Raw genomic sequence first — 21,631 nt, forward strand, 5'->3', positions numbered from 1 at the left:
GTTCAGACATGTCGAACAATGCCAACTACTTCACATCCTTTTCGCAGGAAGTGCGTACAGGTGAAGTGATCCTGTGAGAAAGACTGTTGCTAACAAGGCGTACGTACAGAGCGTAAATGTATTTTGTACAGAAAACCTGTCACGGCGACCACTCGGATAAGGCGACCACTTGTGCTAAAAGACCACTAAAACCAGGACCAATGGATGCTATTTCCAGTCAAATGACCCTGCATTAGCTTAAGAGACCACCTGGTAACAGAGACCACATTTTGAAGGTCCCTTGAGCGGCCATCTTAGAGAGGTCTACTATACATGTACATGTACAATGTATGTAGTACGCGGCCTGTAATGGAGTTTTTTTTAATTTTTTTATACGAAAGTCCACTATATTCCCGAATATGTGCGAGAAGTGGTGGCGGGGCCAGGCTGCTCTACCGAGTTGCGGACTACGCGGAGGCTATGGTAGAAATAATTGATACGTTGTTACTGAGGCTTCAAGCAGATACATGTAGAGCAGCATGACAACATAAGTGCAGAAGCTTCCCGGCAACATTGCCGCCGACCACGTGACAATCGGGAATTAACCACTGTCCTGCTTGCGGAACGGTGTATTGGAGACCTGCAGGTGTGTCATGGCATGGAGGAATGTCCTGGAGGCGTGGTTCGGTCAAAACGCGTAACTGGTTTGTCGGGAAATGGTAGAAAAGGAGAAGAAAATCATTATGCATTTTAGATTTGACACCGTTTCAAACAATGGGCACTGAAAGCAGGTAGCAGGTCACCCACGATTACTGACGCAGTGGACAAGTAACAGCGCATACATGCACGTGTACATTTATAACCGCAAGACGCACTAGTGAAATGCTTCCCAGATGCGTGGAAGCTCGAAGGCGGATGCACGCGAGGCAGTTGGTAGTGTTCACTTTGGTTGTGATCACGTGAATTCGCAGCCCAAACGACCAGAGCAGATGCAATGGCAAGAGAGCGAATGAGGTCCCAGTTGACATTGGAAATCTGGAAAGGAGATACACATACATGTGCATGGGGAATAGCAGGACACGAGTTGGGTATTCAGTGAATATATTTACGTGTAGAGTATGCACAATAATTCCAGGTATACATCTGAGTACACAAATATGAATAGTAAAATGTACTCCAAAATCAAGAAAGCTAACGGTTTCAATCTTGTTAGATCTCGTCTTCGTAGCTACAAGGTAGCTAAGAGTTACTGAGCAAACGGATCGCATGAATCTTACTCTCGACCTTAGGAATCTGAAACAGGGGCGGAACGGCTTGGGCGTGCCGAATGCGGTAGCAGGAAATGGTTCATGGCACGACATGGTCCGTTGGGATAAAGGACTGTATAAATGTACAGATAGATGTGCATAATGCGTTGAAAATGTTCGGAGTGCGGATCATCAATCAATCAAAACGTTACCAAGTCAAGTGCCCGCGATGGGACTACATGTACTAGTCTGGTGATCGAAATTACGCATAAATTGATACAAGCGGTGATAAAATGTGCACAAGGAAAACCACCAGCTGCACAAGTTGTGTATTCGGATACTTCGAAGAACGAGCCAACGTTAGCATGCTTGGCGTTGGGGGTGGTCGTGTGAAATCTTCAAATTTTGTGCACGCACACACTGTTTGCAGCTATCGCGGTTTTTAAGGCAAAAGCTGTCTGACTTCTCAAGTGGCCGCCTCACCTGCGTTTTGCGAATATCCAAAACATGGAAACAATTTGGATTGTTTGAGCAATGGCTAGTGATCAAATTTTACTTCCCGCTATTTGGTGTGCTTTAAAAGCATTGATTTGATCCAGTATTTCTTGCATTTATGGACCTTGCTCATTCCATTCGGAACCGCGCTTTTGACGAGAGAACACCAGTCTGGAATTCATGAAACGAGTTCTGTTTCCAAAGCAACTGTTTCGTGGCCCTGAAGATAATATTATACAGCACATGCATAATTATGTACATGTATCAAACCTCTGGCTTGCACAACAACTGTAGTATGGCCCTATGGGTGGCCACGTCACAAGACAATGCACATACCACCAGACACGGGGTATGTGATGTGGGAAAGAAATGAAGACAAGTTGGTTCGCGAGTGACCAGAATTGCCTCAGGCAAGCCACATTTTAAGAGCTTTATATTCATGACATTGTACTTGTGCCGCATGATGCTATTGTGGAAAGTAGAAGTTACAGAATCAATGTATCGTGATGAACTACATGTATTGAAAAACGTCCATTTCTTGATCCTTGCAAACTATCTCCTGCTTTCCCTCTTCACACGAAAGCCTAGAGGGGCTGCACCCACCTTCGGTGGGTTTTTGAATGTGACTATGCATGTTCAACACCCAACACATCAAACAAGAACTGAACTTGAAAAATGTACTTTGTGTGTGTTCAGGCGACCACATTTATTGTTCCTGATGGGAAGTATTTTCAATTCGAATGCGTGGTCGGATACATGTGCACCGCACGGTTTGCCTGGTTTCATCCCCTAAGGCGTTTTTCATGTTTCGACGAAGGGACAAGATGGATCGCGAAGTGAGCAAGAATCATCGAGCCGGGACCGAGTAACGGAGGGTTATCGCGAGCCACATGTACATGAAGTATCCGCTTGTTCGTCGTTTTGCAGTGATACGGACAGACTGTACAAGTACAAGTACCACAAAGACAGAAGAGAATAGAGACAGCCGGCTAGGTCATTGTTGTAACGCTGCGTTTCATGCACACAGCAAAGCTAAGGCAATCCGCAGACAACTGATAACCTGTACATCATCTGGGTCCAAATTTATACCCTGACAGGCAGCTAAAAAACTAAAAAATCATCTACAAGTACTGTACAAGTACCAATCGTCGGTGTGAGGTTACTATGTTTGCAGAATAAAACTTCAGAAAACAACGGCGTAGGAGGGGTTTTGGAAGTGGTACGACCAAAGGTCGGCGCGGCCAAAGGCCGTTTTGGAGGGGGGTCCGGGGGACCTCCCCCGGGAAAATTTTGTAAAAAAGGCACAAAATCCTGCGTTCTGGGAACTTCTGGCACACTTCTGGCACAGTTTATAAGTCATAGAATTATTTCACGGGCAGAAGAGACGTGCATGGACATGCACAGATGCATGGCAGATCTACGAGTACGAGTCTAGAAAAAGGTCAAAGTCTGATGCGCATATGCATCGATGGATCCTGATTTTTTTATTACGGTTTTGCACGTTCCGGACGGACCACACTTTTCGAAAAGTGGTACGGCCATGGTCGTACCAGTCGTAGCGGGTGCTACGCCCCTGGAAAGGGTATCACTAGTCTACTAATAGACCATGTAGGTGTGTATGCGCAGAAGACAAAATGATTGTATTGCAGCCTTGACAAAATGTGTTACCAAAGACACGATAAAGATAGCCTTCAACTGCGTGAAGTGAAAGCAGTACAGTGTACAGGTACAGTGCATTTCCTGAGATCCGCCTCCAGGCTGTATTGCACCAGACCCGGAAACATGCGCATACAAACAGAGCGTCTGGAATACCTGGACACGATGCTTGGGTCTACAATGCCGCTTACGCCAATAGCCCCGCGGGCGTGTGCGTAGGAACCTCACCACCAACATCCTCTTCAGCGTGACTGTATTTTTACCACCATATTGAAATGGCCGTGTGGAGCCCGCTCTAGCCTAGAGCAATTCTCTATACCGTATGCGTCCACATACATAGTTTATTTTAACAAATAAAAACTTAACATGTACTAACCATGCACAAATGATCATGACATGCGACCATTCTCTCATATAGTATTCATACTGTTACGACATTGGGGTATTCATTGGCTGAATAAAGCACAGCGCACCCAGGTTTCATATCCATGGAAAGTTTAAACCCATAACGTCTAGGATATGGCAGCAGCAGTTCCTAAGCGGCAGAACCTGGGCAGGGTATACATTGGGTCTGCAAATGTAATACATCGAGATGCAATATTGTGTGTGTGTGTGTTTGCAGGTTTGCGTGCTTCTATTGCTACGGGGTATACATGGTACATGGTACATGATGTGTTTTGGGACCCAGGCTGACTGTATTATTTTAATGTTGTCGGTGCTGCTATGGGTCAAGCACACAAACACACACACACGCACACACACACACACACCCAAGCTCATCTAAATTCTTGTTGCAATGTCTGTTACAATTTCCGCGAGAAACACTCGAAAATGCTGCAGGACAACCCTCTGGTAAATGGTTTGCCTGGATAAGTTTATAATTGGCCTCCCCTCGTTTGTTTGCTGATTGTCGCAGCGACAAGCAGAATAGGGGAAAAGATGGCATACAGCGCTTTTATTGGTCACGCCGATTTTACAATGATTCTACTATCACGCTCGTGGAAATCAGCTGGCGATAGAGGGCGGACCAACTGTACCGAGGAACGTGGAGGGAGTCCTGAATGAAGCGCAGAACGTACATGCATGCTCCATGAGGTATAGGGATTGTCTCCAAAGCGCCTCGAGGTCTGAACTGCTTGCGCCCACGACAAGGCTTGCTGATCTCTTGATCAATCCAAGCGCATAAAACGACAGCGCTCCTCCACTGGGAGACAGCATTCTGCAATCTGTCGAGAAGACAACGTCAAGGTGATCCAGTAAAATAAAGTGTCAGCTCCTTTTCTTTCCTAAGCAGAGAAAGCAAACCGGAGGTTGAGAAGCAAAGGTTTCGATCGGCAGAATGTCTTTCTCACATAATGTCTTATTTGTCCCCACTGTCCTAGTGTACATGGCAGGCATCATTGTGGCAATTCCCATTCCTGCTGTGTCGCCTTGCAACGAATTCGTGGACGTTTCCGACAAACTCTACCGTCATGGCAGTGCTCGAGTGTTGATCCCGCGCAACGAAGGAGAGCAGGCACAGGCAGATGATGTGGCTGACATTCGCAAGATCCCGTGCCACGAAATGGAGAGAAGCAATGGGAGCGCCAACTGGATTCACCTGGACTTCGCATGGGTGACGGTTGAGGACGAGCGTTGTCGGGAGGTGTTCGAGGAGCAATGCATGTATTCACACAATGTCTACCCACCCTACTCGGCACGCGCCGGGGTGAAGCCGAATGTCGACCTGCACCGATGTGGGTCGATCCATATGACATGTCAGCCGGTCAAGACCTGGACGCTCGTGCTTCAGCGAGTGTGCAAAGAGAGACGTCTGCTATTCGTTCTGAAGCCCTTCGAATACGTCACTTCATTCTCCTGTCAGCCAGTGGATGACTGGGATGTGCTGGACGGCCCTCCGCTCATCTGATGAAAGTTTGTCGACCCGGTTACGGCATTGATAAGAGAGAGAGAGAGAGAGTCTGATGAAATTACACCATGCAATTGATGGATCGGTATACTACAATGTAGTAGTAGTACTCCGCTGTCTCTGGATTTGAGGATATCACCAGACCGCTGCTGTCCACGGTGAAATGAAAACGCTGTTCGCGAAATCCTCGAATGGCGTAAATATGTTCTATTTTGCCACCTTTACTTTGTTCCATCCTCATGAGCACGTACATGTACGTTTGTCTAGGGACCTGCTAACACAAGTGCTCGAATGAAGGCGAAGAATGGCACCCTCTATGCTACATGAACAGAACATGTGTGTACATGTAGTACGAAAGTCCTACGGCAAACTCTGTTCACCAACATTCCAGGATGCTCACGGTAACAGGGATAAACAAGATTTGACTTTGAGCATGATCATTATTAATTTTCAAACTCTTCAACTCTCCACACTGCATGCGCTCTTTGCCCCAAATAGCAGCAGCACACCATAACGTTATGGTATGGTGTCAGACCATACTGATAACGTTGTTATGGCGTGGTGAATGTGGGGCCAAGAGTGCAATGTGGAGAGGCGAACAGTTTCAAATTATTTTCAACTGGCCGAGTCCGCTGAATGCAGCTTTAATATGATAATTATATCGTTGCAATCATGTACACGTATGTAATCAATCTGTGCATTATAATTATTACGTTATCTTGGCGTTACCGATCTAACGTTCTGCGTTGTTGGTGCATTTACTTTAATATGGATATACACGTACACGTATGTACGTTTACTTTTAGAAGTAAGTTTTCGTTCGGATCATAAGCATCATTTTGTCACACACATAATATGTGTATAGCACCGGACGCATCATTGAAAACTGCTATATTTGATTTTACTTGATAAATACCACTTGAAGCTATTCAATTTCAGGTGACAACAATCGTTGCACAGTAGCTTTTGGAGTAGGTGCCTGACGGAGTCCTGGTCAGCCTCACCGCGGGTTGCACTAGCTTCAAGTGCCCATGTCCACACTTGCTGCACCGAGCAAATGCGCCTCAGTAGTCGTAGGTATGGGGAAGTTAATCGGTGAAACCATTCACTGATTCAGTTCTTCACCTTCCAGGCCACACAAAACTATAGTGAAGTGAGATAATGATGTTTGCATAGTGACACGTGACACTTCGCAATATGTACATGCATCTTCTGCCGGGGAGTCAGTTCGTTGACATCGTTATTGCCACTCGAAGGCACACTCACTGTCTTACTATTTTCAGCAGCCTATTAGCGCCATTACTGGCAGAGGTTAATGGGAATCGCCACATGAATGATATTCTTTCAGTCTATGAACCATGTGCAAGGATTTCCATGCAAAATGGTGAACACAGCGCCTCTGCTTTACCGGTTTTCAAGAGTTTCCATCTCGTCTGATAAGGGCAAAGATACTGCTCTCACAACATTTGGGGAAATGATTGTCCTGCTATCACAGCATTTTGCGTGTATCAGGTCGTCGGTAGGATTATTATTATTAAGCACTGCTACTTTCAAGTCGGTGAATCCAATAGGTCCATCCACAGGTTCGCTCGTGCCGGATAGATTCAAGTAAGGGGCGATTCAAACCACAGGCAAAAAAATCCACGTGCACCGGAACGTTGCTATGGTATTTTACCTGTGAACGAGAAAAGTGGCTGAAAGGGGCTGAAAAGTGCAAGCGAGCTGGGAACCCATTTTCACGATAATCGTGGCGTGCACGAGTACATTTACACCAAAAAGCGCGAAACAAGACTTGATTTTTTACGCGGCTCTTTTCAACATGATAATTATTGTATGCGTGTTTTGAAAATTTGAAATGCCCCTGGCTGCTGGCGGGTGAAGCCTTCAAAATGCAAACGTGCCTGTCGTTGAGTGCAGCCGTGTGAATCCACGCAGTCACTTTTCTCGAAAATCACTCCCTGTAAAACGTGCAAGTGCCTGTCGTGTGAATCGCCTATTGGGGGATAATGATTAGATGAAGTTGGGCTAGCTACATGACAAAGGAATAGTTTCCAAAAAGCCTATACACTCGTTGTGACAAGGCGGTAGGAGCATACTGAAAATCTGACAGTGATCAATAACTTTACTTTACTGCCCTGCATATTGCTGAGTATAAATACGTAGCCTCGTGCCGAGTACATGTACGGACTGCACAATCCTTGAAGGCACTACAATCCATCCTTATCGTAGAATGTACTGCATTGTACACCTCCATGGTCCTCTCCAGGAACATTGTCGAAGAGGCCAAAGCATAATCACAATGGGCCAGATTACAACAATGGTCAGCTCAGGTATGTGCAAGTAGCTGTGCAAACACATCGCCAAACTCAGTTGCGCTTTGGGGCACACTTTATTTGTAGAAAGATGCACTACTCAATCTGCGGACAGAACTGTTTCGTTCCTTTCTGGACTCATGAGCGCAGCATGGAGGGAATGAGAGAAAGATTCACTACCAGTACTCATGCTTCACCAGTATTAGTCTACACCAAGACAGATTATTACAATACGTATGTATGCGCTGCATCTGCCGCTAGGGCTTACCGGGTGTTACGGCCGTCGTGAGTTCCCTTCGGGAACGGACACGATAATTTACTTTTTTATGTATGCTTCGTGAGTTGGCAATGGTGGAGGGTCGGGTTCCCCTCCCGTGATTAGTGCTGCACCGAGCTTGTTTTGCGTGAAAGTATATTATATTATTCTTATTCTTATATTTAGAAGTATTACAAAATAATTGAGAGGCTTTGAATCGTTTTTACCAAAATCTGAATATTTGCCGGGTTGGAAGGTGGGATAAGTTAGTATTATGTCTTCCAGAAGTTCATTCATGGTCAAATTACCGGAGTGACGGGTAGACGGACGTGCCCGTTTGGTGGCTTTCCGACGCTGCGACATAACGAGGTGAGGGACATCACCGCCAGAGCTCTTCCACTGTCAAGACAGAACTCCCGGCGCTTAAATGCATCGAAAGCTACTGGACCGGATGGCATTCCCGCTCGAATCCTGAAGATGTGCGCTGACCCCCAAAGTAAACCAGTGTCCAAACTGTTCTCCCTTAGCTTCTACAGCATGGTTATGCCGACATCCTGGAAGACAGCTAGAGTCACACCCATTTACAAGAAGAAATCCAAGAACCTGCCTCAACACTACAGACCTGTGTCTCTGCTGTCAATAATATCCAAAGTGATGGAAACAATAATATTTTATTGTAGGGGTGAAAGTTGGCACTGAGATCCCGAGTTCGAGTACTCTGATTTTCTCCGATCGAATATTCGAGTATTCGAGTATTCTTGATATCCTAAAAATCGCACACCAAGGTCCCTAAAAATCACATGGTACAACCCTGATTGAACCAATTGGCAGTCCTTTTCTCGAGTGTATTGGTTGGTGGGTCATTTGGGCTCTCTCTACTCATGTACAAATGCTCACCACACACTCTGTACATCAATATCTGCTGACTGCTGCTCTGAAACTGCAGACTTCTGTGGTAAATGCATGTACCATGTATGAGCGAGTACCGGTACTCTGATTTATTCCGAGTACGATTAAAGTTGAAAAATCCAAACGAGTATTCGAATATTCGGTATAATTGTTTCACCCCTATTTTATTGTCAATCGTCAGATAACCAGTTTCCTGGAGTCCCACAATGTCATCTCCGCGAAAAAGTTCGGGTTCAGAAAGGGCCTGAGCACAGCTGACGTCTTAACCAAGCTCCACTGTGAATTGTCCAGAGCAGCCAGCCTTGGTGGAGCGGCCCATATTTTGGCGATAAATATAGCAGGCGCCTTTGATAAAGTCAGCCATGCTGACCTGCTGCACAAGGCTTCCGTGTACGGTCTAGACGGCCCGCTTCTCGGATGGCTGGAAAGCTACCTGCACACCCGGCGCCTGCAGGCTGTTGTGGGCGGCCAAGAGTCCTCCCTGCACCATATCCAAGCAGGGGTACCACAAGGTAGCATCCTTGGATCTACGTTATTCCTCCTGTACGTAAATGACTGCGAGGACACCTTGCTTGCTGGTGCTGAGGTTGCCACCTATGCAGATGACACGACACTGTATCAGTGCATCTCTGCCACTTCCAGCATATCCAACTCTGCAGCACAACTCCAGGAAGCAGTGGACGCCGTCTCCCACTGCGGTCCAAGTGGAAGGTCCCCTTCGAGCCATCAAAATCTCAGGCCCTCATCATCGACCACCGCAAGCGCTCCCACCAGTGCTCTTCAATGGAGTGACTGTTCCTGAAGAGAAGGAAATTAAACTTCTGGGCAAAGCATTCGACTCGCAACTGTCCTACTCAGCACACCTCCGGGACGTGGCCTCAAAGGCTGCCCAGCGCCTACACTTCCTGAGACAGGTTGCAGCCCTGTTGGACTCTAGCGGCCGCACTGCAGTCAAGCAGGAGAGTGACATTATGTGTTCGGCTGTCCAGGCTGCAGTGGTGATGAGGAAGACACGATCATCACCCCGAGATCGATTGTAGCGAATTGGAAAACTCATACTATCTCATATCACTCTTTATGTCACTCTCTTGCTCAACAGATTCCTATTATCTAGATTTTGTTACCGTCAGGGAACGAAATAGAGCTGAAAATCACCAAAGCAATTGTTTTCTTCCGTTCAATTAAACTGCTGAGCATGCACATCATGGTGACAGCTAAGCAGTACGCACGTCATCAAGCCCAATGCCCAAATATGGAAGGTGTTATTTATGAAATCTGACGCGGTTCCTCTTCTCTAATCTGCTCCAGACATAGGTATTTGTATTTGTATTTTATTATATTTAAGTATTTCCCAAAGGCTTTGGGCCTGTCGAGGGGATCTCCTGCAAGAAGAATGAAATGACAACTTTATGTAGAGGGAGCAGTTAATCGAGGATAGGCGAAGGAAATAGATCGAGGCATACAAAATCTGGTAATTAAGGAGTTGGGATACCGTCAGTGTAATGAATATATCGGCGATAATGCTGATAGAGAGAATGCTTGAATTCGGGGAGGTTGGTTATAACGTTAGGGTTTAAAGTCGGGCTACAGTGTACTTCGGCAAACCGGACAACAAAGAAGTTGAGACCAAAGAGAATGATTTTTTTGCGCATGCTTGTATGTACATGTATGAAGTGACGTGATAGAAGTCAGGCCGCTACAGTAATCCCCCGCCAGTGGTGAGGTCGGGAGGAGCGAAGCACGATAAACAAGAAAAAAAGGAGAGAGAAGAGAAAGGAACCGCGGCATGTACAAGGCGGAAAAGCAAGAACAAATGTAATACAATATGTACAAGAGAGCGCTGCGTGTATGAAATTTGTTAACCCTTTAAGAGCCGCCCCATACTTGAATGCGTCGTAAACGACGCATTCAAATGCAAAACTTCAAAAGATCGTAACTCAGTCCAATCTCGCTCAAATCCAGTGATCGAAATATCCAGGGCGAAGAGAAAACTCTCACCTGTCGGGAGAAACAATCTGCGAAGCGCTGCGATCAACGGTTCCTGAGATAAATCACTCGTAAGTTGAGCCGCGATCGCGGCAATTTCAAAAGCGTGCAGTGCGACTTTAGTATTGAGAATTTTGAGACTTTTCGTCACGCTGGTTTACTCGAATTTGCACGGGTCTCACTGTTGATATTGTCAAGAGTACACAGCGAAAAAATTGGAACTCCACGATCGAGTAAAATGAAATATCTGGAGCGGGACGCAATTGGACGCATTTGGGGCTTTTTTCGTACTGTCGCTGCGATCTAGCGCTGGATAGACGGTGTGCTGGCTATCATGATCGACCTCATTTTCTTCCTCTCGCGGAGACCTTTCCAGGAAGCCCTAGATTGTGAGAATTGAGTGAGTAGAACTGAAGCTATGATCCAAGGAACACGAAAAAATGCAGAAATTTCAAATTTTCCTGTGGCTCTTAAAGGGTTAACAACGTGGCAACAAAGGCCCAACAAAAATCAGAACGTATAATAGAAAGCGGAAAGAGAGATGCATGACAGAGCCAGGTTAACGTGTTAGAGCCCTGTTAACGTGGCAGAGGTGGAGAGCATGTCAAAGGCAGAAAGAAAGAACAGAGGAAATGTACGCGTGACAGAGGAGTGTTCGTGAGTTGGCGATGGTGGAGGGTCGGGTTCCCCTCCCGTGATTAGTGCTGCACCGAGCTTGTTTTGTGCGAAAGTATATTATATTATTCTTATTCTTATATTTAGAAGTATTACAAAATAATTGAGAGGCTTTGAATCGTTTTTATCAAAATCTAAATATTTGCCGGGTTGGAAGTTGGGACCAAAAAAAAAGAAAAAAAGTGTTATCATGTCAGAGGCGGCTGCATGTTGCAGGCTTTGTGGGGTACCACCAGGAGCGCTGCACTGGGGCGAGGCGTGCCCAGTGAGGCCGGGACGGGTGGAGGCGTGCGCAGCTCCACAGAGGCCGGTGCCGGGCGTGTGCCTGCGTGCGTGCACAGTTGAGCTGGTACGGATGGTGGAGGTGGCCAAATTCCAGCTTGAGGCCACGACGAAGACGAAGGACGAAGACGACTGGACAGTAGGGAGGTTTAGTCCCACGTAATCCGTGGGTACTTTACGTGTGTGTACCACGTGATACTCAGTGACCCACGTACAGACGTTTTCTGAATCACGACATACCATGTATGGAGGCTCACTCACGTTCCGCCAGAACGTGGGTGAAAATCAGAATGGAGCGCATTGTGCGAGCTGTGAGGGTGCTCAGCTGAAGAAGTTTCCGAAGAACGAAATCAAAAATATTGGATGAGCTTCTTAGGCCCGGATAGCTTCGTCTTTGACCAGGTTTGGGCCTTTCGCTTCATGCTTTTGTTTGTTCCGTGTGACTAAACACAACATTGCAACGTGGGTGCCCTTCATCCACTTTACGTGGATCATCCACGTAGACGCGTTTCCGTCACGTGGGAACTAAACCTCCCTAGTGCCGTGGCAGGATAGCGGGTTATCCAGGTAGGCCAGGGGGTGGCAGGGGCCAAAGCAGCTCCGAAGCGGATCCAGTGTCGAGTGGTGGTGCGGCTCACGTTTTACATCAACAGCCAGCGATTGACGGGATCCCGAGAGTTGAGGCCAGCAGGAAACTGCGGCGAGCCGAGCTCAGGGATGGCATGATGATAACTCCGAAGAGCGCAGCGTCTGGGGTCACCAATTTAGGGTTTAATGTCGGGCCCAAGACGACGGCTACTTTGGCCAACCGGACAACAAAGAAGTTGAGACCAAAGGGAATGATTTATTTTCTTGTGCACGCTTGTATGTATGAAGTGACGGAATAGAAGTCAGGCCGCTACAATAGCTCATCGGAATCAGTGCCCAATTCTCCTTCGGATAAGCCATACATATTTTTGGCGTTCAGTTTCCCTTGAAGGATTCCCCAAAGTCTCCTCTGTTCCCGTTTTCACCCCGTATACGGACCATCATGACAACCGACCAAAAACTCCTTTAAATTGTGTTCACAACTGGCGCGTGAACGCGGTACGCTTGCGGTTCATGCGTGCCCAAACGCGCGCTCAGGCTTTCACAAAAAAAGCAATTCGAGTCGTATTTAGGGCGTAGGACACTTTCGAGTACTAATATTTTTACCCCGCCAGTCAAAGTGAATGGCATATACGCTGGTACGCGCCTGATATGCCCTGAAAATTCCAACATGTTGGAATTTCCATTTCGGCGCGTTTCCGTACGCATGGCGCCCCAAAAGCCAGCAAAAATACGCACAAACGCGTGGTTTGACGCGTACACGCGCTAGTTGCGAACACAGCTTAACGTGTACGTAGACGCAGCGCTTTGTACCATGGTGTGATGACAGATTACAGAGATTCAAGGGAACTAAACGCACTGCATGTGATATAGCCACAATATAGTACACGCAGCGACAACAGCACGGTCTAGTGTAAAAACACGCTTCATGTTGATAGTTGACACAAGGTGATAACTGTTGAGTTCAAGTTGATTATGCTGAAAGGAACAAACAATTATCTGTGATTAAGTCAATCATAACCATTCGTTTTGAAAAATTCTATTAGTAGAAAAGAGAAAAGGACCAAGGAACAAGGAGCTACGCTATAATGTCCACTAACACCACTAGTAACTAAACAGTCAGCTCATGGGATAACATTGCACGCCAATGGCCAGCGGTGTTGACGTTCTGCAACATTGGAAGGCAAGGCATTCTAGAGCTGATGGTCAGTGGATTGTAGAACGTTTTCCTTGGTCCTCCATCCGAGATTTCTATTCGAGTCCATTTAATTATACATTGTAAGTATCCAACACATTGGAAACTGTCTCTTCGTTATGTTTAAAATTAATGGTTCCATTAATTTTGCGCCATACCACTTCCTAGTTATAACATCACATGTATGAGTCCACAAAGGACGGAAGCAGTTCTCTCCGTATAATGAGTATGAGAAGTTTAAGAAAAGTTCTGAATCGAAAGAAAACGCCGATAGTTCACTGGCCAGCATCAACATTCTGCATATCTCTACATGTGCATGTACATGTACATGTAATAGTCGTAAGGATATCTTTGCAACACTCAGTACAATACTGTGACTCAGTTCGTTCTTACCTACATTGTACTTGGGACTCACACACCTGCCACCGAGGTAAGGACTTATTGTTGGGTCTCTGAACATTACTTGCTGATTCAGAATAGCTGTTGGGAGAGCTACACGTCAGCAATACATAGATCGCTATGTACATGTAATAGCCCTTTGGGCTAAACGTCCGCTTGATTCGCAGGAAGCAAAGCAAAGCAAGCACACCCTGGTACACCTTTTACGTGCACGAGTGTACGGAACAAGCAAAGCAGATTCCAGTGGATAATTTAACTCTGCTCACGTGGATATAAGCGAAAGTTAAGCTCGACTGGAACCATCATCATTTGGCTCTCAGTCTCCACGTTCTCATCATCCAGCTCCAGCTTGTAGCGAAGCAACCACATCGCTGCGCTGGTCCTCAACGCCGCCATGGCAATAGGATAGCCGAAACACTTGTACTGACCAAAGCCGAACGGAGCCGATGTAAGCCCTGGTCTCTTTGCACCACCTGAAACAGGATCAGCTTCCCATCGCTCCGGTCTGAATTGATCAAAGTTGTCGTATGACTGCTCATTCAGTCCGTCGAAAACTGTCAAAACGGTCGCGTGCTTTGGAATCGTGTAAGCTGCATGGAAGACATGAAAGAAACAAGGAACGGTGCCTGTTTTACTTCATTGACAACAACCGTTTTGGAAGAACAAACATTTTAGATTAGTCCTATAAGTTCAATTTCACGTTGTTTCCTGGTTATTCTAGATTTCAGAATTAGCCACTTGTATTTGTTTGGTAAATGTTTTTGTTTTATTAATTTTATTATGTCGAAAGTGAAATGGGAACTCATACCCAATGTTATGATGCCGATGGAAAGGGAGACAATATTTTAACCTGGATAAGTGAGGTGAAGAAACTGTGAGCCTTGGAATCTCTCAAGGCAACGATCATCCTAACCTTGGCCATGAAAGTAAAAAAATCAATGGACGCTTGAATTGGGACTTCAGCGGCATCAGTGATGAAGTGATGAACATGTTACATGTACATATACATACATGTACATGTACATGTATAGTAGCTGTTGGTCCTACGTAGCACGCATACTTCTTGCCAGACTTGACACTTGACAGCAATGATATTCTAGATGAGTTGTTGTATGACAATTTTGCCACCCACTCCAATGCGCCCATGAATACAGTAGTTGCACACGGAGGGAGCCACTGCACGTAAAATTCTTTAGACGCTTATCTCTGGCACATTTTGCATCATTTACATGTATTATCCCAGTTCTGCAAGCTTACAATCATAATGGTCAAGCGCAGAGCTCTGCCCTAGACTATGTCTTGTTTCTCTTTCTTTGCTCACCTATTGCTCATTACTTCTTTTACAGTTGGTATTATGGAAAGTTTGGAAACCCCCTCGATAGGCGAAAGCCTTTGGGGAATCCTTAAACAATAAAAATTACAAAATTACAAAAAAATTATCTGAGCATACTGCTGTCCTAGCCGGCATACCTTTGTCGCTACGTACAAGGAGCAATAGAAAAAACAGTGAAACCTGTCTAAGACGACCGCTCAAGGGACCTTCAAAGTGTGGTCCCTGTAACCAGGCGGTCTCCTTATCCAGGGCAAGAGTAGATAAACAAGAGTGTGCAACTCCGCGATGGGTTGGCCCAGGGCGGAATTTTTTGTTGACGTAATCTTTTCGACGACGCACGCGCTGCGAGTCGTTTCGGAAAGTTTTCCCTCGTGCTCTTGGCCGGCTTTACATTACAAGGTCGGTGCCCAGCGCGTGCGCTCATACTGCTCTGCGGCAAAATTCGCGTTCTTCTGAAAAAGGTGACGTCAACAAAAAATTCCGCCGTGGGCGGGGGAATCTGCAGATTATGCAGGATAGATCCGCAGTTGCACACTCTTGTTTATCTACTCTTGTCCAGGGTCATTTGACTGGACATAGCATGCATTGGTCCTGGCTGCAGCGGTCTTCTGGGATAGGTGGTCGCCTTATCCGAGTCGTTGTGACTAGTACATGGTAAAAGTAGACATTGAGAAATTGCATGTACATGTACATGTATGTCCATGTCCGCTTGCGCCCAACAATCAGATAAGGCTCAGAAAATGCCATAATTATAATTTTCTTTTTAGTAAAATAGACTTACATCCAACCGAAACATCTTCCTCCAGGGTGCGCGCTACCGCGCCAGGATTGTGCAATCGCAGCGACTCATTGACGACACAATGGAGATAAGTCATGCTTTCGATCTGCAAGAGGGTAGGTAGAGATCCTTCTGGTTCGTTTGCCATAGCCTCCGCGACGTCCCGGTAACAACGATCCTGGACGTCTGGATTCAAAGCTGCACATAGGGTAACCGGAGCATGTGCACAGAACAGAGGTTAGGATGCCATCAGAGAGAACAATGGAGTATTGTGAGCAAGATCAGCAGACCTGCGTGCCTAAGTACTAGCGGTAGTACTATTGTCGGTGGTGAAGTGGAAGGACCCCGTGTGTCAGTTGTGTGTCGAGTAGCCCGGCAATCATTGCCGTAATGATACGGGCTTCGGCATTGATATGTTGACAAACAGTCTATCGCTCTGTGTGCTAGGCACCAGAGCTCTACTCCAAAGTGTTCGAGCATTGGTAGCCACCTATTTACAAGCGGTAACGTACATACACTGGAGACTCCCTCGATTTAGGCTAAGGCCTATGGAGAATACATAAAGTACTTAATACAGAACAGAACAACAACTGGGTACACCCTCTGGTAAAGTACTTAATACAAATGCCAAATACATATGGAAACCTGGTAACACTGCAGCAGCAAACTAAAAACAGGTGACTTGTATTAAAGCTAGCTGCTACTGCTGTGCGACCATTGGTTACATTACAACTGTTTTGCATGGTGGTTGATTATTACATGCAGTCACCGCAGCATAGCGCACACAATTCTGCTCACTGCCATACGGTCTACGTCTTTTACATGTACATAACAGAACCGTTCCTGCACGTGCTCCTAATAAATTTGTTACAGCACTCTCCGGGTGGGAAGTAACACATTAGTTGTTAAGCGCATGCTGACACCCTTACCCAGGTGGTAAAGAATCCAGAGAAGTGAAATCGCAGTCAACTCGTACGACCCGGCCACTATCCCGATAAGATTGTCGCGTATTTCGTCGTCGGTAAAGCCCTCGCCGTCCTTCACGCCTCCTTCCAGCATCATAGTTAGAGCATCACTGGGCACCTCCACACCGTCAGCCATCTCCTGTTTGCGCCTTCTTATGGCGGGACCCACAAACTCAGAAACTAGACCCTGCTGCGCCCTCCTGAGTCTCAACGTCTCTGGAATGTTCAAGTAAGCGACGTGCTTTGCCACACCAGCCACACTCACTCGAGTGTTCACCGTTCCGAACAATACGCGAAGGTACGAACCGAATCGTTCGGATATTTTCCTCTGCTCGGGATCGCGGCTAGTGCCGCAGATTGTCATTCCAAATGAGAACTTGGCCAGCGACTCCACCACCAGCATTCCTGCGTTGTTTGTCCTCGCGTAATCTAGAGTCAGGTTACTGTACCGGCGGCCATCACTGGGCTTCGCAACTTGATCCAGGAAGTCCGCTACTGTGTTGGCGACGATCTCCACGAAGCCACGGACCGCTTTTTTGTGCATCACTGAAGACGTAAGCAACTTCCGGTGCCGCACGTACTCCCTATCTTCTATCACGGCCAATGCTCGACGACCAATGACTTCGGATATGACCTCCACCTGCCTGTGAAATCGCCGGGCATGAACGTTGGTCAGGACCTCCGCGCATAAGACTGGATCCTTGACTATATACATAGGCTCTGCAAACCATTTCGGTCCGAACGTGTAGATGGCCGCCACTCCAGTTGGACTAGACCTCGCTAGCTTCAGTAGATTCGGTATCCACGGGTTCGGTTGACTATTGGGGTTACTGATTATCGGCATAACATGTCCAGTCCACCTACTATAGTGCTCCTCCAACATAGGAGGGAGATTGGAATACGTCTTGCTTGGTTTGCGCCAGTAAAAGTAGACAGACGCGAGCAAGGGAAGAATACAGTATAGCACGATCCTGGTGATTTCATACATCTTCAAACTTATCTATTGTACCGCCAGGCACACGGGGTTGGCTGGAAAGAGTTGTAAACCTGCTAGGAAACGAGTGGAACAACATTGAAGAAACATTGGACTTCTCCCATCTACGGGGGTCTTTTTATACTGATCTCTCATCGCTAGCATGATAGTAGCAACATGTACATGTACATGTAGTAGCAATGTGGACTGAAAACACAGTCCGGCTGGAAGTCACTTCTGCAACACTACAGAAAGCCATTTCGGAAAGTGATAGACAATTATTATTATAGGCACGGGTGTACAGGCCTAAGAGTGCTTTATTCACTCCGTTTCTGAATGCTCCAGATGCTTACGTAACCAGCAACCATCACCTCTTGGGATCCCGTGTGCGGCGTGACCCTAGTAATTGTGACTCTTGACTCTTGGTATTGTCAAAATACTTAATTAGTGCTAGACTGCGCACGCGCAGCCCACTTAAATTCATGAATGCAGCCATGGATCGTTCAAGTTGACACTCTGTTCCACTATAGGTGAAATGTGCTCGAGATTCAAAATTCTCGTCGGCTCTTGGCCGGCTCTGTGTGATCATGCCGTGGTCAAAATGCACTATGTATTGAACTACCATCGCAAAGCACCTACCTGTATTTCTCGAACTTTTCCGAGCTGTCCTCTCAAACTTCTACATGTATTTGTCCATCATAGTAAGTTAGGAAGTACTAGTATTTGATCCTCTAGATCCAGTGAGGATTACTGAACTGCACGGGTAGGGAGAGCAGAGCGATCAGCATCAACTCGAACTACTCCCATGTGTTCCATACGCCTGTAGGGAGCAGTTCGATTTACTGCTGATCGCTCTGCTATCCCTCCCCGTGCAGTTCAGCAATCCTCACGTAGTATCACAGATAGTAGGGAGGTTTAGTCCGACGTAATCCGTGGGTGAAGTTACGTGTGTGTATCACGTGACACTCAGTGACCTACGTACAGACGTTTTCTGATTCACGACATACCGTGTATGGAGGCTCACCCACGTTCCGCCAGAACGTGGGCCGGAAAATCAGAATGGAGCGCATTGTGCGAGCTGTGAGGGTGCTCAGCTGAAGACGTTTCCGAAGCACGAAATCAAAATAACGTTATTGCATGAGCTTCTTAGGCCTGGGTAGCTTCGCCTTTGACCATGTTTGGGTCTTTCGCTTCATGCTTTTGTTTGTCCCGTGTGACTAAACACAACATTGCAACATGGGTGCCCTTCATCTACTTTACGTGGATAGCCCACGTACGCGTTTCCGTCACGTGAGAACTAAATCTCCCAAGTATCATAGATACATGTTCGTTTGTTTGTTTGTATTCATTTGAATTCGCAACTTCAAACGGGCAAGAACCCAACAACATGAAAGCGAATGTGATGATGGCTACGGCCATAGGGAGAATAAGGATAACATACTAATGTCTAACGAGGAGGAGAATGAGAGTTTGAAATGTTTCAGCGTAGAGAGATCGTGTGCGGCGGGGATCAACAGAAATTTAGCTTTTCAACAGTTACAGGGTGAAGGAACTGCGTCCGGAACTTCTGGGCGTGATGAATGACATGTACATGTAGGTTACCAAGAAGTGAATTCCATAGCACTGCACCCCTGCAAGCAAAGCGCCCCCGACCTGCTGCAGAACGGGAAACTGGCACACACAGGCCCATGGCCGATTGGAGCCGAGTATGGCCAGGTGCAGCGGGAGTAAGCAGGGTTTGCAGTTCTGGACTTGGCAGGGCATATCGATAGCGCCACACAAGGTATACGAGCTTCTGGGTGAATACTTCTGCGCAGCTCATGTAGCGCCTACACAGTACACACCCATTGTTGTTGTTTTTGTTTCGTCTTCGTTTTGTCTCCCCTTCTTCTGTAGGTATGTGCAATGTGATAAAAAAATAAAAAACACGCCAATTTAATTTATTATTATTTTTACTGTCGGAACACTTACACGCACTCTAGCAGAGCGCGGGAGGAGCATCAGGGGGGTCGTTTTCTCTCCCCCCCCCCCCCCGCCCGTTTACTCGCAATTATTAGTATCTTATTCTCTTACTATGTGCTTCCATAGCCTTTACTATGTTCTTCCTCAGCCACTTCTAGGCTAAGCCTTAGCCGTCATTTTATTGGGTCGTCATCCCGTTTTGAAAGTGCAAAGTGAAATAAAAACCAACCAACCAACAACAAAAAAGGGGCTTATGTCAGTTTTGATCATTGTCAGTTATCTATACCATGGCATTGCTGTATACCAGCAGAACACTCTGTAAAAAACTAGGTGCAAAATCTTCATCTTTCACAGGGTTATGGTGTTTCAATAAGTGAATTATACATCGCTTTATGCGTAAAACTCAACTTTGAAATGCATTTTTCTCAGTACTTCGCGAAACGACATAAGCCTTATTTTCGGATCTAGAGGCTCAATTATTATCGGGTCCGTTCCCGGAGGGAACTTATGTCAGCCGCGAACACCCGGTAAACCCTAGGCCTAGCGGCAGATGCAGCACCTAACAGTGGGGGCGAGTGGATAAGTCTCCATCCTAGCCCCCGCCATAAAGTCGGCCATAATAAATATGCTCCGCACGGTACAGTCCACCCGGCCCAGTAGAGTTGTTATTGCGAGTGACAACATGGGAGGCAAGTCGATTATTGCAACGTGGGGAATACCGTACTTGCGCGATTAGAGCCCTCTCCTGAATAGTGCCCTCTCTCGAAGAGTGCCCCAGTCTCTAAGAACCAGTGAAATAATAAAGTCCTCTCTCGAATAGTGCCAAAGCCATTATGTATGCAAGTTTGGTGCTCTTTTAGTACTTATCCACTCACCCCCACCGTTAGGCGCTGCATCTGCCGCTAGGGTTTACAGGGTGTTAGCGGCCGTCGTGAGTTCCCTTCGAGAACGGACACGATAATTTACGTTAATATTAATTCTACTTTCCATTGTCCTTGTTCTTTTTGATTTTGCCTGCATCTCACCTGACGAGAAGGCTTGGAAGTATAACAGCGAAAACTTTCGAGTTGCTCGTCCAGGCCTGAAGTTTGTCCTTCTTCTCAGAATTATCGTATTCTTGTCTTCGAGAGATCTGTAAATGTAAAAGTGTCTGTTCGTCTGCTGAGTGGTTTCAACACGAAACTCGGAGTAACGAGAAAGATTTTTGGTCTCTGTTGTTCTGCATTGTGTAAATTAATGTAAAAGTCGATTTTCATAACAGCCCCTGAATGTAAGGGTACATGATTGTAGCGTACCAAAAGCGGAACAGCGATGCCTGGTAGACCCATGGCCTAGGCAACATCTAGCACAGGACGGAGATTCCTATGAAGAAGAGCTGAGCCTGTTCGACGAGGAAATTCCAAGAGAGCGACATACACTGTGTGCATGCGGCGACATTTAGTTCTATAGATCACCGAAGAAGTTCAGTGGCAGGGTTACCAAAGAATACCCTGAAAAAAGCAAGCTGTTGAAGATGTAATCTGTAGCGCAGTGCACTAACAAACCAAATCACAGATCTGTGTTACGTAGCAGTATAAGGTAAACATTAGAATAATTATGATTAAACCAGCAAGCTTTGATCTCTGCAGGGTGGCGGCGTTCCTACGGATGCTGAAAACCCAGCATAAAGCGATCCCTAAAAAATGTTTTGGGTATTTAGAAACTAGACCGTGGTGAAGCCGAACTAGAAGAC

The 21,631-nt window shown here is 46.4% G+C and overlaps 1 protein-coding gene across 1 annotated transcript; it reads right to left on the reverse strand.

Annotated features, from left to right (window-relative positions):
- Positions 1-13,201: 13,201 nt before the first annotated feature.
- On the reverse strand, positions 13,202-18,071 carry LOC135824773 (1,25-dihydroxyvitamin D(3) 24-hydroxylase, mitochondrial-like). The gene is made up of 3 exons (XM_065337478.1): positions 16,929-18,071; positions 16,003-16,197; positions 13,202-14,478 (listed from the first exon to the last, which is right to left on the reverse strand). Exons 1-3 carry the CDS (start codon positions 17,950-17,952, stop codon positions 14,141-14,143), a joined length of 1,557 nt encoding a protein of 518 aa, XP_065193550.1. The 5' UTR covers positions 17,953-18,071; the 3' UTR covers positions 13,202-14,140.
- Positions 18,072-21,631: the final 3,560 nt, after the last annotated feature.

Source organism: Sycon ciliatum, chromosome 9, assembly GCF_964019385.1.
Source record: "Sycon ciliatum chromosome 9, ocSycCili1.1, whole genome shotgun sequence".
Lineage (NCBI taxonomy): Eukaryota > Metazoa > Porifera > Calcarea > Leucosolenida > Sycettidae > Sycon > Sycon ciliatum.

Bases quoted from the DNA above. Each gene is read 5' to 3' on its own strand.
- LOC135824773 (XM_065337478.1), bottom strand. From the start codon at position 17,952: ATGTATGAAATCACCAGGATCGTGCTATACTGTATTCTTCCCTTGCTC. The intron at 16,198-16,928 runs GTAAGGGTGTCA...CCCTATGTGCAG, and splicing joins CTGGATTCTTTACCACCTGG to CTTTGAATCCAGACGTCCAG. The intron at 14,479-16,002 runs GTAAGTCTATTT...TCTTCCATGCAG, and splicing joins GGAAGATGTTTCGGTTGGAT to CTTACACGATTCCAAAGCAC.